A 17,509-nucleotide genomic window follows, 5' to 3' on the forward strand; every position below is an offset into this window, starting at 1 on the left:
AGGTTACTGAGATAGGGACGATTGTGGGGCTACAGGAGGTTACAGAGGTAGGGACGATTGTGGGGCTACAGGAGGTTACAGAGATAATGACGATTGTGGGGCTACAGGAGGTTACAGAGATAATGACGATTGTGGGGCTACAGGAGGTTACACAGAAAGGAAGGGGCAATGTCATTAAACTGTTTGAGAGCCAAGATAGGGATTATAATATCCTGGCATTGCAAAGACTAGGCATCATTGTATATACTTAAGCACAGGGTAACTGGGTGAATGGGGCTCGGTTCAAGGTGGGATATGGGCAGCAGATATTTAGATGAGTTCAAGTTGGTGGGAGATGGAAGGGCAACCAGGAAAATGGTTGCTGTAACATAGACTTGGATGAGGGTTTCATCAGCAAATGAGCCTGGACTGGGAGAGAGACAAGTCATTGATATAGATGGCCTTGGTGTTGGGAGCATGTAAGGTCTCTGAAGTCATCTCAGGGTCAGATGTGACACGAAGGTTGCAAGCAGTCAGGTTCAGACTTAATAGGTACTCAAGAAGAGAAATTTTGCAGTCTGCCCTACATTTAATAGGAGGAACTTTCTGCTCATCCAAAATTGAATGCCAGACAACAAGTAGAGCACTAGTGGTGTTGAGAGAGGGTGATGCTGAAGTAGAGCTGGGTGTCTGTGTGGCCTCTATGCTGGGTTTTTGTGGAAAGTCAAAAATCGCATGACACCAGGTTATAGTTCAACAGGTTTATTTGAGATCACAAGCTTTCAGAGCACTGCTCCTTCGTCAGATGCAGTGAGAGGAGAGCAGCGCTCAGAAAGCTTGTGATTTCAAATAAACCTGTTGGACTATAACCTGGCGTCATGTGACTTCTGACCTCATCCACCCCAGTCCAACACCGGCACCTCCATATCATCCCAAAAGAGACCAATTGAAATGGAAACACAGGTGTCTCCCTGCAGCAGGTGCTGTCTCCTCACAGATATTTCCCCCTCAGTTAATGCTTAGCCTGATTTCTAACCACAATAACATCACTGGCACTAAGGCAGCAAAGTGTCCTTTAGGACCCGCATCATTCGAGGCAGAATCTATATTCGGAATCAGCAGCTGCTTACCTCAACCCAAATAGCTGAGGGCAGCTCGCTTTGATGTTTCAATGCTTCCTCTCCAAATCTCGGCTCCAGCCTCCCTGAAAGATTGTTTTACAGACGTATTCAGAGGGTTTTCAATGCCACATTACTGCCCACTTTTTAACTGGATAGAACTTGGTTACCCTTGACGATGAGTGTCAGTGCACAGCTTAGTTAACCAGAGAGGGTAACCAGCAGAGACAGTGCTCATCTGTGTCTGTGGACACAAGCACATACACGCACACTTCAGACAGGAATGGGAACGGTTATAAAGTCACAGAGTCAAACAGCATGGAAACAGACCCTTCAGTTCAACCAGTCTATGCCAATCATAATCCCAAACTAAACTAGTCTCACCTGCCTGTGCTTGGCTCATATTCCTCCAAGCATTTCTTATTCATGCATTTAATCTAAATGCCTTTTAAATGTTGTAACTGTACTGATATCCACCAATTTCTCTGGAAGTTCATTCCACACATGAACCACTCTTTATATGAGAAATTGCTCCTCATGTCCTTTTTAAAATATTTCTCCTCTCACCTTAATAATATGTCCCCGAATCTTGAAACCCCCAACATCCACCCCAGGGAAAAGACAAAAAAGAAGACAAAAGAGTGAAAAAAGGAAACTTGGCTGATTTTCTACCTTCCTGGCCCAGTACACTAGCCTCTGAGCTTCTCAGAATCTACATATGCATTCGTGCTTCACACTGCAGAGTCGTCCCATGGGAAGCTTTTGACTGGAACTTTGAACCAACTTCCAGCTCAGGCGGATAGAAATGATTCTACTCCCTTCCCCAGGGCTCTATTCCACAAGCAACATCATTAAAAGAGAGTATCTGGCCCTGATCACCTTGCTATCTTAGGGATCAGACTGTACCGTGCCCCACGCAGGCAGTTTGAGAGTGCCCGACCACGTGGCCAATGGGAATGTTTCACAGAAGGAACAAACAGAATGTGGTCCCTTTAAGGAGCAGACATGTGGAGTCAGGCGGGAATAATTAAGAGACTGGTTTGTGTGAGAAACACCATGAAGGGGGATGAAAGGAACTGCTGATGGTGCACAAGTACTAATTTCTTCATTTGCCACATGTTTTAAGAGGATCAGTCATTGTTATACAAATGCAGGTCTTTATTTAGTACTGGGTGCAGGTCAGTGCAAACCTGGGCTCAGAATGTTAGCAATCACTTCCACACCAGGCAGCTACACAGTGAACTGACTGCGTGCGCACAAAGTCACATGAATTTGTGCTGAGACTCAAATCAGGAGGGTGTGAGTTTAAATTCAGCATAGTATGGATAGATTCTGACCTGGCTGACAACTGTTAGACAAGGACTGACCTCCAGTAATTGAGAGAAACTCAGTTGTGACTGATGCACTGCAGCTGAGTTTGTGTCTCTCTGTGTTCCTTTACAGTGGGAAAGCGACAGAGACCAGATCAGCTGAGCAGTGCTGGGCCCAGCAAGGAGCGATCTGCGTACTTTTTCTGGCAGGGTCGCCTGTCGAGCATTAGCGGCAAAGGAGCATCGGCACTGATGACCGTGGAACTGGGCAAGGACAGAGAAGCTCAGGTAACAATTTCAGGCAGTGAGTTGCAGGAGGGTGGGAGCTACTGAGAGAAGAGCCAGGAATTACAGTACCCGTGTATGATCAGACTGCCATAGCCAACACTGCACCATCCAAAACCACACTGAGCAATTATAGGCCTGGCCTTTCATTCCCTCAAGCATATCCTGCAATCTTATTAGTACTTCGTCACATTTGCTAAGATATTCCTCGATTCCCTTACCTGACAAAAATCCATTAATCCTAATTCAGTTGACCCAATATCCACAGATGTTGGTGATATAAGATCATAATCAAAAAAGCAACACGAATAGGCCATTGCTCTGCTATACAATAAGATAATGGCTAATCCGATAATGACTTGGCTTCATTTTCTTACGCCCCCCCCATAACCCTGGCTTGACTGCCTCGTTGATCAAAATTTGTCTAATTCAGCCTACAATAAATATTTTGAACTTCACCATTCTCTGTGGGAAGAAATTCCTCTTCATTTCTGCCTTAAATGGGAGAGCTCTTATTTTGAACCTGTTTCTCCTTCAAGATTCCATCAAGACTGCAAATGTCCTCTGAACATCTACCCTTGCCAAGGCCACTCACAATCTTGTCTTTCATCAAGATCACCTCTCATTCTTCTAAACTCCAATAAGCACAACAACCCCTCTTCTTCCTCAGGAGGCTGAGGAAATTTGGTGTGTCCATAAGGCCTCTCACCAGCCTTTATAGATGCACCATAGAAAGCATTCTATCTGGATGCATCATGGATTGGCACGGGAACTGCTCTATACAGGATTGTCAGAAACTACAGAGAGTTATGAACACAGCCCAGACCATCAAGCAAGCCATCCTTCCATCTACTGACTCCATTTACTCCATTGACTCTCGTTGCCTCGGACGACATCCTCAAAGACCCCTCCCACCCTGGTTATAATCTCTTCCAACCTCTTCCATCAGGCAGAAGAGACAAAAGCTTAAACGTATGTACCAACAGATTCAAGATCAGCTTCTTCCCCGCTGATATTGGACTTCTGAATGGATGTATCAAATTTCAAATCTAATGTTGATCTTTTTGTGCACCTTCTTTGCAGCTGTAACTTTGTATTCCTCGCTCTGTTCAATCACCCTGTGAACCTTGTATGATATGATCTGCCTGCACAGCATGGAAAACAAAACTTTTCACTGTACTTAGGTACATGTGACAATAATAAATCAAATCAAATCAAGCGTGGGCCCAACCTGCTTAACCTTTCCTCATAAGACAAACCCTTAATCACAGGAATCACCTTTGTGAACCTTCTCTGCACTGTTTCCAATACAGTGTGTCCCTCTTTAAGTAAGGAGACGTAAAGTGCACACGTTTCTCCAGGTGTGGTCTCACTAATGCCCTGTAGAATTGTCACAAGTCTGCTCTATGTTTATAAAAGCAAAAGACTGCAATTGATGGAAATCTGAAACAAGCCCAGAGACTACTGGAGAAACTCAGCAGGTCTGGCAGCATCTGTGGGCAGAGAAACACGTTAACACTTTGAGTCTTGTATAACTCATGCAGAACTAAGGAAGATAATTTGAAAAAGATACATTGTTTGAATAAGATTCCACACTTAGTAAGATAAGAGCCCATGGTATTGGGGCTGGTGTGGATAGAGTCTTGGCTTATGAACAGAAGTTAAAGAGGGCATTTTCAGGATGGTAACCTGTAACTAGTGGAGTGTGAAAAAGATCATCGCTGGATCCAAATGCCACATGATTCTTATTACATCTTACAAAGGCTTGTTTTACAGTCTGTTCCGTAATCTGAGAGATATGTCAATAAGGGTGTGACTGCTGGCTCAGTGGTTGTGGTCTTATCTCCTTATCAGAGTAGGTTCAGTTCCAACTATGAGGAATGGAGTATTTCATTTTAGCTGATAATCCAATGCAGTTAGAAGTAAGTGCCAAAACTGCAGTCAAAACAGCTGCCTTTCAGGTAAGGTTTTAAATCAAGGCCTCAGTTCCATGGCACCAGCATGAGTTTTCCTGGTGTCTGGATTACTATCCATCTCTCAATTAGCATTGCTTTAGAAACAGGTCATCCTGTCCTGATTTCTAATGGGAATTGTTTGTCAGATTTTGCTGTGGGTAAATTGGGTGCTGTATTTTCTACATTCAATAGCGACGCACACCAGAAGTCTTCATCAGCTTCATGCACTTTGGTTTGCCTCTTGAAAGTAGCTATAAACTGTAAATAAAGATTCCAGTGAAGGGTAACAGGACCCAAAACGTTAACTCTGCTTTTTCTTATCAGATCTGGTGAGTTTTTTCCAGCAATTTCTGATTTTGATTCTGATTTCCAACATCTGCAGTTCTTTATCTGTAAATAAAGGTTCCTGTTTTTGAAGACTGGGGGTCAAAGTTGTCCTAGTTAGGAATAAAAGGTGTTAATGTTGTTATTCTGAACCTACAGTATATTGGACTTTCTGATGTTTGAGGATTGGTTAATGACTGAGCAGAGCTACATGAGTGGAACTCAATCCGCACAGCGAGCACTGCTGTAATCCCTCTGCATGGTGAAGGCTATAAACTCATTTTACTGCCCGTAACTCTTAGTCCTCATTGATTTCCCAGGGCTTCTCCTAATCACAGGCGAACACTGCATCAGATGCCATCTGCCCCAGTAATTAGCTCAGTGCAGACACTTGAAAATTGTATGCTGTGAGAACCGAGACAAAGTGAGGAATTTCTATTTTAATATGGCCCCTGTTTTCCGGCTAATTGCAAGTGGCTGATCGTCATGTTCTCAATACCGTACTCATTTACAAGGATCAGTGCAACGTGGTTTATCACCTCTTCAAAATATGACAATTTAACAGCCACAACTGAAGACTCCAGTGATGGAGAAGCACAATGGTATGACTAAATACTGCCCAAAATCAGACCCTGCTAGACCTTGTCCTCCGTATTCGTGCTTTACTGGATATGAAAATTATATTGTACGACTTTGCATCAAGAACATTATGATAATAGAAAAGAAACGGTTATTTTCAGTTTTCTTGGTTGATTTTCTGTTGAACGAAATCTGTCGACTTGAGCTCGGGTTTACCAAAGCAATTCTGCCGATTGTTGACCAAGACTTAAATGTGTGTGTGTGCTGTTCCCCAGGTGCTGGTGTCACAGGGAAAAGAGCCCCCTTGCTTTCTGCAGTTGTTCCAAGGAGGAATGATTATCCATAGTGGAAAGAGACATAACATCAGAAACCCACAAGGTTTGGACTGTGAACTTTTTGTTTGAAGGAGTAATGAAGCAAAGAGTGGTTGAGCCTATAGATAATGGGAAAATTGTGCAAATACAGTGAAGGATGTTTCAGGGAGAAACTCCTACTCCCCCTAGATCTACTGGTGCCTCCAGCCTGCTCTCAGTGAGCTGGAGTCTTGCTGACTGTGTGTAATCTCACAGTGGTTGATTCACTATGACTGTTGTTAAACTATTGTACAAAGTCAGCCTTACCCAGTCTGCCAGTGACTCCTGTCTCTGACTCACACGTTAAAAAATTCACTCTACTTTTGCTGCTTGTAGCTACACCTGTCATGAGAGCTGATGCCATGGTAAACCATTTGTTTTGTGTTTGAGTAGCAGGTCCAAACCAGCTCATCCATATCTGCTCTGTGACACCTATTGTCCAACAACCCCTTGGTTGGGCCCTCTTTCTGCTGCCTCCCCTTTGAACTCTAGAACAGATCTTTGTAGCTTTTCAATCTGATCAAATGGCTGAAGTACTGACATTTTCTGGATGAGTTTTCTTAGAGTTTTTTTTAACAATTTAACAATTTCAAATATCCCTAATTTGTTTTACAGATTTATATTTTTGATTCACTTTAACTTGTGTCATCTCAATTTTTGCCATCCAATGACCCTTTCTAAAGAACCTGCCTAATGTCAATTCCCATAAAACCACTAAAACCTCCCTTAGGAGAAGGGTCCCTGGGTGATTCTGACTCGAAGAGCTAATGCTGATGATACTGGCTGGTTTCACAGCGAAAGATCAGTATCTTGGCTGAAGGGTTGACATCGCTGGTGTATATATGCCTACAACTTCAGTATTTGATATATGTCATTTACCGTGCTTTATTCAAAGAGAACATTAAATGAGGCTGACCATTTTGAGTTGAAGCCATGGTCCATGCCCTCGGAGTGTAATCCAGGCATATCTCTACATGTTGCATTCCAGTCAGTCTCCTTGCCCCGCTCTATCCCCACAGTCCTGAAAGTTTATTTATCTCAAATTCATATCCAATTTTCTTTTCAAATTTTTGATCATCCCATTTCCTCCACCCTCTTAGATCGCAGTTGCCAGGTCATTACCAATCGCTGAAAGGTTCTTCTCCACAATCCACCTACATCTCTTGTCTAAAATCTCGAACCTGTGCCTCCACCTCCTTGTACCTTTTACTGATGGGAACAACTTTTCTTGGTCTAAAACCTGTCATTGTCTTTTTCGCTTCAGTCAGATCTCCCCTCCTTGGAGCAAACGAGCTTGAGGAGAGTTTTATCCAACCTCATCCCTGGAACCATTCTGGTAAATCACTCCGTAGCCTTTCAAAGACTCTGATATTCTTCCCAAAATACTGTGTGCAACACACTCACTCTGGCTGAATCAGAGCTTTGCAGTGGTTAGTATGCTCTTACACTCAGTACATCTAATGGGGAAGCCCAAGATTCCATAGACTGCCCCCTCATCCATACTGTCTCCTTCAAAGCTCTATCTGTGTGAACACCAGGTCCTTCTCTCATAGCCTGTTCTTTAATATTGTGACATGAAGCATACATTGCCTTTCCCATCTGTCCTGCCAAAACTCAATGTTATACTTATCTATCTTCAGCAGGGCTTTGGCGATTGTTTATTGTGCAGGGGGAGGTCGCAGTGGAGGGCAGTCTCCTGGAGGTGGTGAGAGAGTGCAGGAGTCTGCGTTCGAGAGGCTCTTCAGTCCTGGTGAACACACAGCAAGCTCTCATCTATCTGTGGCATGGGTGTAAAGTTCAAGCCAGTGCAAAGGAGGTTGGCAGAACTGCAGCTAATCACATTAAAGAACGGTAAGGAAGGGACTGCATTCAGAAGGATGCCTGGTAAATTAACGTGATGGTTCTAGGGAAATGTTAAAACAAAATATACTGGTTGTGTTGTCTATGCATTTCACTCGCCCCTTCCTTCTCTAAAGGTATCAAGTTGTAGCTCCAGTATCAAATTAGGTGGGTTGTTATCTAATGTTTTTAACCCATAATCTGCAAAAATGAATGACTGTCCAGTCAAGGTCAGAAGTTACGTGACACCAGGTTATAGTCTAACAGGTTTATTTGAAATCACAAGCTTTTGGAGTGTTGCTCCTTTGCCAACTGACTTCACCTGATGAAGGAGCAGTGCTCTGAAAGCTTGTGATTTCAAATAAACCCGTTGGGCTATAATGTGGTGTCATGTGACTTCTGACCTTGTCCATCCCAGTCCAACTCTGACAACTCCACGCCATGTCCAGTCATGAGCAAGGATGCCAAGAAACAATCAAGAGCTAATGCAGAGATGGGGAGTTTATCATTATAGCTTTCAATCCAGTTTGCATCTCTAAACAGGCCCAGTCTCAAAACTGAAGCAAAATACTGCAGAAACTGGAAATCAGAAACAAAAGCAGAGAATGCTAGAAACACCCAACAGGTCAGTCAGTGTCTGTGTGGAGAGATATAGCATTAACGCTTCAGATTGATGACTTTTTCTCGGAACTGAAACAACCTAATTGGAGTTTAATGCCCATCCCCACTGGAGCGCTGATTTTGGCGGTGGAAGGGGCCAGGTGGGGTCCCCGCCACAATTCCAAGTTTCGCATTAATGTCCTTGTTGGGACGTTGCTGTTCTTCCGATTCTTAAGAAGAATCATATTGGACATAAAATGTTAGCTCTGTTTCTCTCTCCAGAGATGCTGCCAGACCTGCTGAGTTTCACCAGTATTCTCTGTGTTTGTTTCAGATTTGCAGCATCTGCACTATTTTGCTTTTATTTAAGTAGCCATTGATCTTGTGTATGCGGTCAGCGAGCTCCAAGAACCATCGAAAGCCAAGAACTGAACATGGAGCCTCTACCTCAGGTTTATTGACCCGACCAATAGCTTTGAAAAAGTAAGCTGTGATTTGGAAGATAATGAAGAAATTATCCGCAATGGTTTGATAGTTCCATGACACTGTGCTTGTCCATGTCCTGGATGATGATGAGTCTTCTGGTCCATTCCCAGTCTCAGATAGAATTAAACAGAGTTGGGTGCAGGGGCTAACCCACATGCTTTTCTCTGCTGTGATCTCCAATGCCTTCCAACATTGTGATCCAAGTATCAAAATTATTTGGACCAGAAGGTACTCAATCTGAGATGTCCCTGGGCAAACAAGGTCTCCAAGTATTCATCACAATTTCCAGTTCGCAAATGACTGGTGTTGGAGAACAAGTCCATTCTAGATTACATATCGACCTGCAAGTCATGCGTTGTGGAGTTGTTATAAAGTCATAGAACCATAGGGATATACAGCACGGAAACAGACCCTTCGGTCCAACTCATCCATGCCGACCCTGATATCCTAAATTAATCTAGTCCCATTTGCCAGCATTTAGCCCATATCTACCTAAACCCTTCCTATTCATGTAACCGTCCATATGCCTTTTAAATGTTGTAATTGTACCAGCCGCCACCACTTCCTCTGGCAGCTCATTCCATATACACACCACCCTCTGCGTGAAAAAGTTGCTCCTTAGGTCTCTTTTACATCTTTCCCCTCTCACCTTAAACCTATGCCCTGTAGTTTTGCACTCTCCCACCCTGGGGAGAATACCTTGACTATTTATCCAATTCATGCCCCTAATGATTTTATAAACCTCTATAACGTCACCCCTCAGCCTCCAACGCTCCAGGGAAAACAGCCGTACCCTATTCAGCCTCTCCCTATTGCTCAAACCCTCCAACCCTAGCAACATCTTTGTAAATCGTTTCTGAACTCTTTCAAGTTTCATAACATCGTTTCTATAGCAGGAAGAACAGAATTGCATGCAGTATTCCAAAAGTGGCCTAACCAATGTCCTGTACAACTGCAACATGACCTCCCAACTCCTATACTCAATGCACTGATCAATAAAGACAAGTGTACCAAACGCCTTCTTCACTATCCTATCTACCTGCGACTCCATTTTCAAGACCTTGTTGTTTGGCAACACTCCCCAGGTCATTACCATTATGTGTATCAGTCCTGCCCTGATTTGCCTTTCCAAAATGTAGCATCTCACATTTATCTAAACTCCATCAGCCACTCCTTGGCCCATTGGCCCATCTGATCATTGATCCTGTTGTACTCTGAGGTAAACTTTTTCGCTGTCCAGTATATCTCCAATTTTCAGGTCATCCGCAAACTTACTAACTATACCTCCTCCTATGTTCACATCCAAATCATTTATTCTCCAATACATGCAGCAACTTCAGCATTAAGATCATCACAGTGGAAGGTGATGTCATGTACCAGCCTACTCCAAGGAAAGGCACATCTTGGGTCTGAGGTTTCAGACCATGATCCAAAACTACCAGTTGTGAATATGTTCACTGACCTTAGCACCACATTCTCTTGGGCTGTCTGTAGGGACTTATCAATCTGTGACAATTGGAATTTCATTTCTCTCCATTACTGGGAGACTGCACAAGATACATACAATTACCAAAGCAAGTTGAGCCTTCAAATCATTGAACAGCAGTCAAAGAATAAGTAAATCAGCCTACCAAGCTGAAAATTTATGAAGCATTTGTTCCATTTACTCTGCTGTACATATGTGAGATTTGAACCGAATAGCTCAGCCAATTTCACTTGAGCTGCCTTTGGAAAATTCTGAAGATCAGAAGGCAGGACAAAGTGCCAGACACCTGAGATGTTCACTGAGCTGGTATGCCAAGCACTCGCACCAGACTGAGACAGGCACAACAGCTTTCAGCTGGTTATGTTGCCAAAAATGCCTGACACCCACTCACTAAAGTATGTCTCAAATGGAGAGCACATGCATGGGATGTGCGCTGATGGCAGTCAAAGGAAGTGCAACAAGGACACTCTGAAGGTTCACTACAGAGTTTTTATATCGACGTTGAATTCTTGAAGAATTTCTCCAGGATCACTGCATCTCATGCAATGAAATAAAACAAGGTGCAACCTCATTTGGAAGAGAGAGCACATCAGATGCAGAGGAGAACCATATGGAGAGGATATCCTTAACCAATAGCTCCTCCACATTAACTGTCATATCGGTCCTGTATTCAGCAGACCCTTCTGGATTCAGATCAGCCTTAGCAGTCACCTAAATAGCCACCAGATCCAAACGAACACCAGATGTTGAAAATTATTAAAAAGTAATTGCAAAAGAACAGACAACAACATTTAAAAACGTAGATCAGAAACTAAGGCCTAATGAGATTCTGTCTCTTGGACATTTGCATTATGAAAAACAGCTTAAAATGACCTTACCTCTATTCATAGGATACTCACCTCTGGGTCAGATTCAGATCTTAAACTTAATCCAGCGTTAAATACGCAATTGGAGTTCACGTTTCAGTGCTGTATAGAGAGAGGGTCAGAGATGATAACCTCTGAAAATATGTTCTGCTTAGATCGTGTCTGACTGTTTTGGTGCTTCCAATAGTTAATGAGAATACCAATATACTAATCAAAAGAGCAGAGAGTTTTTCTTGTATCAGGGTTAATATTTATTCCTCAATCAACCCACTAACGTAATTTTGCCATTTGCTGGATCTTGTGAACATGGCTGGATTTTCCTAGCAACCAATAGTATTTTAGCTTCAAAGTAATTAATGGGCTTTTGGAACATCCCTAAGAACTGTGATAGGTTCAGTATAAATACAAGGTCTTTGTTTCCTTAGGCCTCCTCAGGAGCTGGGCCTATGGAGTAGGACGGATGTAACAGTGTGCGAGATAGAAGAAGGCTTAGAACCTCCAGAGTTCTGGCATGCACTAGGACAACAGGATCGAAAAGTGTACGACTGCATGTTACAAGGTAATGGAACTTGGACTCTGGCTTTGGAGTATGGTGGGCGTAGAGTCCAGATTGAAGGGCGGTAAAGGAAGTGGGGATGGAGAGTGTTGGGTCTAAGGTCTCTGAGACATCAGATGCTGCTTGTTCATTGGCAATAGCGTCATCAGGGCTACTTAAAAATGCAAGCATCTCCCTCCCTCCCTCCTTTAGGATGGTACAATGGCTCAGTGATTAGTACTGCTGTACAGCACCAGGGACCTGGGTTAGATTCCACCCTGGGGTGACTGTGGGGAGTTTGCACATTCTCCCTGTGTCTGCATGGTTTCCTCTGGGCGCTTTGGTTTCCTCCCACAGTCCAAAGATGTGCAGGTTAGGTGGATTGGTCATGCTAAATTGCCCGTAGTGTCCCGGAATGTGCAGGCTAGGTGGATTTTCCATGCGAAATGCAGGGTTACAGGGGTGGGTCTGATAGGGTTGCTCTTCAGCGAGTCGATGTGGACTCGATGGGCTGAATGGCCTGCTTCCACACTGTAAGGATTCTACGAATCCAGAGCATTGATTGTTATCTTTTATGTCCCACAGATCCCGGGAAATGCAATTTCACGGTACGGCTCTTCAGATTGTCTGCTTCCTCAGGGGAGTTTACTGTAACAGAACAGTTCAGTCCGACACGTATCTCCAGTGGTGTCATGACGATGCCCTTCCAACAGGAGGCTCTGTACTCCGTACCTCAGCCAGGTGAGCGATATTTCCTGCATGCAGCACTGTCACTTTTGGGGCAGTCATAAAACCCTGAGCACGAGCAAGTGGAAGGGCTGAAGGTGCATAACTCACAGGGAATTCTGGGCTGCCTTTCTCACATGATATCATTGCCAACTTGGCTACATTTGTCTTCTTTTCGTGCTGCATGTTTCCAGGTTAGAGCCCAACTCTGGAAATTGAACCCAACACCATGTTGAAAGAATCAATGGCTGAATTTATATAACACCTTTGTAACCTGAGGACATCCCAAAGGACTTTGAAAGTCAATGGGAATCCGTCTTGAAGTTTAACCACTGTTGTAATGTAGGGAATGGGTCAGCATAGGAAGATTTTGCAAAGAACTGAAGCCATCTTACAGCACTGAGGTAGTCTTCCATCAGCGGAGATCCTTGTTTTTCCCTGGCGATCCCATTTGCTGCTTGGTGTCCCAACCAACAACTCCTCCATTGCCATTTAGAAAATAGTACTCCTGACAGATAACATGGCCTTATTGCTGTTTAAAGTGCATAGGATAGCTACCTCATCAGAACAACTGGCAAAGCAATACGTCAGAAATTAACCATTTGATGCAGTGCTTTGAGATGTTTCAAATGTGCAACAATGTAAAAATTATAAAGTAGATAAGAGGTTGGAAGCAAAAGCAGAAATTGCATGAAAATCTGAGCAAGTGTGGCAGCATCTGCAGAAAGAAATCAGAATTAACATTTCAGGTCCACTGATCCTTCCTCAGAACTGATGGTAGCTAGGGAAAATGTTGGCTATTATGCAGAAGATAGGGTGGGGGTAAGTAGGGAACAATAGGTGGAGGTAGAGCTCAGAGAGAGAGAAGAACAGTTGAACAGACAAAGTAATGGATATTGGTCAGCATGGGAGAATGAATGGCTGTTAATGGGGACTGTTAGTGACTTGCAATGAGTAGTGTGTAATAGCAAACCATGTGATAGTAAGGCCTGGTGTGTTGGGGTTGGGGCAAGAACATGGGAGAAGGTGCCTCAAGCCCTAAAATTGTTGAACTCAGTATTGAACCTGGAAGGCCCTAGAGTTCCCAAGTGGAAAATGAGGTGTTGTTCTTCCAGCTTGCTCTGAGCTTCACTGGAACACTGCAGCAAGCCTGAGACAGAGTTGTTGGCCAGGGAGCAGGATGGGGTGTTAAAGTGACAGGCAATGGGAAGCTAAGGGTCCATTATGCAGACAGAACATAGGTGTTCTGCAAAGCAGTCACCCAGTCTACACTTTGTTTCCCCAGTGTAGAGGAGATCACATTGAGCAGTGAATATGGTAGACTAGATTATGGGAAGTGCAGGTAAAGTGCTGCTTCACCTGGAAGGTATGTTTGGGCCCTTGGATAGCAGGGAGGGAGGAGGTAAATGGGCAGATGTTGCACCTTCTGCAATTGCAGGGGGAAGGTGCCGTGGGGCTGTTGGGGGTGAAGGATGAGTGAACCGGGGTGTCCCAGAGGGACTGGTCCTTGCGGAAGGCTGGCAATGGAGGAGAGGGGAATGTGCGTCTGGTGGTGGCATCCCGCTGGAGGTGGCAGAAAAAGCAGCTAATGATCCTCTGGATGTGGATGCTGGTGGGATGGTAGGTGGGGACAAGGGGGACCCTATCGCTGTTGTAGGAGGGAAGAGAGAGTGTGAGATTTGAAGTGCGGGAGATGGGTTGGACCTGGCTAAGAGCCGTATCAACTATGGTGCTGGGAATCCTCAGTTGAGGAAGAAGGGATATTTCGGAGGCCCATTTGTCAAAGTTGTCATCATCAATATGGATGTGATAGAGATGGAGGAACTGGGGGAGTGGAAAAGAGCCTTTTGAGGAAGCAGGGTGTAAGGATGTGTGGTCAAAGTAACTGTGGGAATTAATGGGTTTATAGCAGATATTCGTGGTCAGACTATCCCCAGAAATAGAAACAAATATCAAGGAAGGGAAAGGATGAGTCAGAGATGGACCAGGTGAAGGTGAGAGCAGGGTGGAAATCAGAAACAAAATGGATAAGCTTTTCTAATTCCGGATGAGAGAGGGAAGCAGCACTGATAATATCCTTGATATACCGGAGAAAGAGTGTGGTGGGGTCCAGAGAAGAACTAGAACAAGGAATGTTCCATGTACCCCACAAAGAGACAGGCTTAACTGGGGCCCAAGTGGGTACCCATGGTCACCCATTTCACTTGAAGAACGGGTGAGGAATTAAAAGAGAAGTTGTTCAGAGTGAGAACAATTTCAGCAGGTAGACGAGGGTGGTGGTGGATGGGGATGGTTCAGGCCTTTTACCAGGAAGAAGCAGAGAGCCCTGAGACCATCCTGATGGGAGGTAGACAAGTAAAGGGATTGCACATCCATGGTAAAGAGGAGGCGGCTGGAGCCCACAAACTGGAAATTCTGCAGCTGACGTAAAGCGTCAGAGGAATCGTGGATGCAAAGGGGAAGAGGTAGGACAAGGGGAGTAGAAAACTGAGTTGAGGTAGGGAGACATGGGTTCTGTGGGGCAGGAGCAAGCAGTCACAATGGCCTGCCTGGTGCAGTCCTGTTTGTGGATTTTGGGAAGGAGGTAGAAGTGAGCTAGGCAGGCTTGGGAGACTATCAGCTTGGGGAGGTCACCAGATCAACTAAGAGGTTGGAACTTATTTGAGCTGCCAAATTTGACCCAGCTGTATAGGAAACGTGAAGAGCTTGGACCAGAATATTCAGATTTAATTCTGCTATTATTTTAAAGTCACGTTTTGTGATACTTTTAAATTTCCAATATAATTCTGCATAAATTGCATATCTAATGGTGGTTTATCTGTCAGTCAAATACATCAAACCAATTGGTAGACTGAGTAGATAACTGTTCCACCTTCTTCAATCTGCTTAGCTTTAAAGTGTTCATTGACCACAGCTATGCTTTGGAATTTTATTATGAATATTTGGCTGTGCTCCAAACCCACTCACCAAATCAACTCTGTATGAGGAATGTACCCAGCTATGAAGGGTACTCTTATCTTTGATTGACTATGAACTTGGAGAAACTATCTTTCTTTAATTTGGCTTTTCAATACTTATCCATTTATTTGAATAAAATTTAGGAAGTTTTAGAGGATTAAGAAGATTTCTCAATATGAAAATACGTTTGATAACTTTATGAACGTGGAATGGAGGGACAGTTTTTTCAAGGATTTTTTAATCCCTATTTTCCTATTTTGACAAGCACCATAGAGCATTTCAAAGAAGTTTAAGTGTTGTTCTCAAGATCATTGGTTTTCTATCTGAGAAGTCACTGCAGAGTAGATATGGAGAATGAATGGGGTGTGATTTGAAGGGGTATTGGGCAGTATGGAGGAACATGGGTTGTATGAAGCATGATTTGGGTGCATGGAGGGGTATTTGTGGTATGGAAGGAACATAAAGTATGAGAGCTGAGGGGCCAGCAGCCATTTTGAGAACTGAAATGACATCCTAGTGATTTGGAGATAGAACTTCTAATCCAAAAATCCCGACATTTACCTACTTCTGTTGCCACTTTGGACCTACATACGGAGGCAGTGAGTCTATCTCCAGCCTGTGCCTGTCTCTCAAATTGAAAATACAATTGACAGATACTTTCAGATTCCCTCTCTGAGGATGGAAATCCTGCCCTGTTTTCCTAAGCTTATTCCTAGATAAAATGAAACCAATCTTTTGTAAGACCAAGAGGAAGCCCCAAACCTTCCTTTGCCATCCTTACAATTATCTTCCAAAAGGATTCTCCTAAAATCCTTTCTACTTGCCAGTTTGCTGGATACACTATAACCATTGTCCTTATCTGCCAGCCAGTTGTCACTTTACAGCATTTCGGAGCTATAAGGGGAGGAGATGTTGGTGTTTTCGCTGAGCTGGGAGGTTTGATAGCAGATGTTTCGTCTCCTTTCTAGGTGACATCCTCAGTGCTGTGGAGCTTCCTGTGCAGCGCTGTTGTCCTGTGCTGGTTCGAATTTAAATAGTCCGGTTTCTGCTGTTTCTGGAAGTTGCCGGTTCTGGCCGTGTGTCATTACAAATACTAGACCATATAAATTCGAACCAGCACAGGACAACAGCGCTGCACAGGAGGCTCCACAGCACTCAGGATGTCACCTAGAAAGGGGACGAAATATCTACTGTCAAACCTCTCAGCTCGGCGAAAACGCCAACATCTACAACCAGCGCCCAAGCTACAAATCTTCACTCAAACCCTGAACTGTACAGGGAGTGCTAATGTGGCCTGAGAGTTGTAGGCCTCAAGTTAGAACTCATGCCAAAGAAGTGGCGGAAGTTTATATTGATCCTGTTCTCTAAATTGTACTTGACTGACGGACCCAATTTACACTTGGGGTTTCTCCAGCTTTGTTCCTCATGGATAACCATTTGGAGATTTACCTGTGGCAGGGCTGGTGGCCGGCAGACAGTGAAAGCACAGGTTCAGCGAAAATCCGATGGGATATGGAGCGGAAATGTGCCATGGAGACTACGCTGCGGTACTGCACAGGTCAGTCTCAAAACGCAGTGTGGTGAGTCGAAACTGAGAGTTAATGCAGTCATTTATTTGATATCAATCTTGAGGCAGAAACTGGAATCTTTGTGTCTTGTCCAACCAGAAAAGAACCCAAGGCGACCTCCAAAAGCATACCTGGTGCACGCTGGTGTAGAGCCACTGACTTTCACCAATATCTTCCCGAGGTGGGAACACAACACAGAGAGTTTGCAGCAGGTACCATCACTTCTCAATCATAACACACTTTATAATGATGAGCTGGGATGGATGATTATTGCTTCTGAGTGAGACCAGTTTTAGTTCTGCCAGAGCCATTGATTGTTCTTAACGGATAAGCTCCCATCTTTAGAATTCCCTCTTTGAACCTCACGACCTCTCTCTCTTTCCTCATTTACAATGTTCCTTAAATTTTTAAACATATTTGTGGCACTAAATGAATGTGAACCAAGAAATCAATACCATTAATTATTTGCATCATGGACTGTTTGATGTCTTTTTCTTTGAAGCCTTTTCCAGGAATCTAAAGCCCTCACTTCTGCACCGTCT

At 43.9% G+C, this 17,509-nt stretch overlaps 1 protein-coding gene across 1 annotated transcript in view; it reads left to right on the forward strand.

Moving 5' to 3' along the window:
• The window catches only part of LOC109915964 (supervillin-like), a 156,739-nt gene that overhangs the window by 128,171 nt on the left and 11,059 nt on the right, over window positions 1–17,509 (forward strand). The window contains exons 24-30 of the mRNA XM_048614388.1: window positions 2,541–2,695; window positions 5,826–5,928; window positions 7,544–7,754; window positions 11,606–11,739; window positions 12,301–12,456; window positions 16,814–16,957; window positions 17,067–17,179. Of these exons, the coding sequence (XP_048470345.1) occupies window positions 2,541–2,695; window positions 5,826–5,928; window positions 7,544–7,754; window positions 11,606–11,739; window positions 12,301–12,456; window positions 16,814–16,957; window positions 17,067–17,179 (1,016 nt within the window). The remainder of the gene's footprint in view (window positions 1–2,540; window positions 2,696–5,825; window positions 5,929–7,543; window positions 7,755–11,605; window positions 11,740–12,300; window positions 12,457–16,813; window positions 16,958–17,066; window positions 17,180–17,509) is intronic.

This window comes from Rhincodon typus, chromosome 30 (assembly GCF_021869965.1).
Source record: "Rhincodon typus isolate 14 chromosome 30, sRhiTyp1.1, whole genome shotgun sequence".
NCBI lineage: Eukaryota > Metazoa > Chordata > Chondrichthyes > Orectolobiformes > Rhincodontidae > Rhincodon > Rhincodon typus.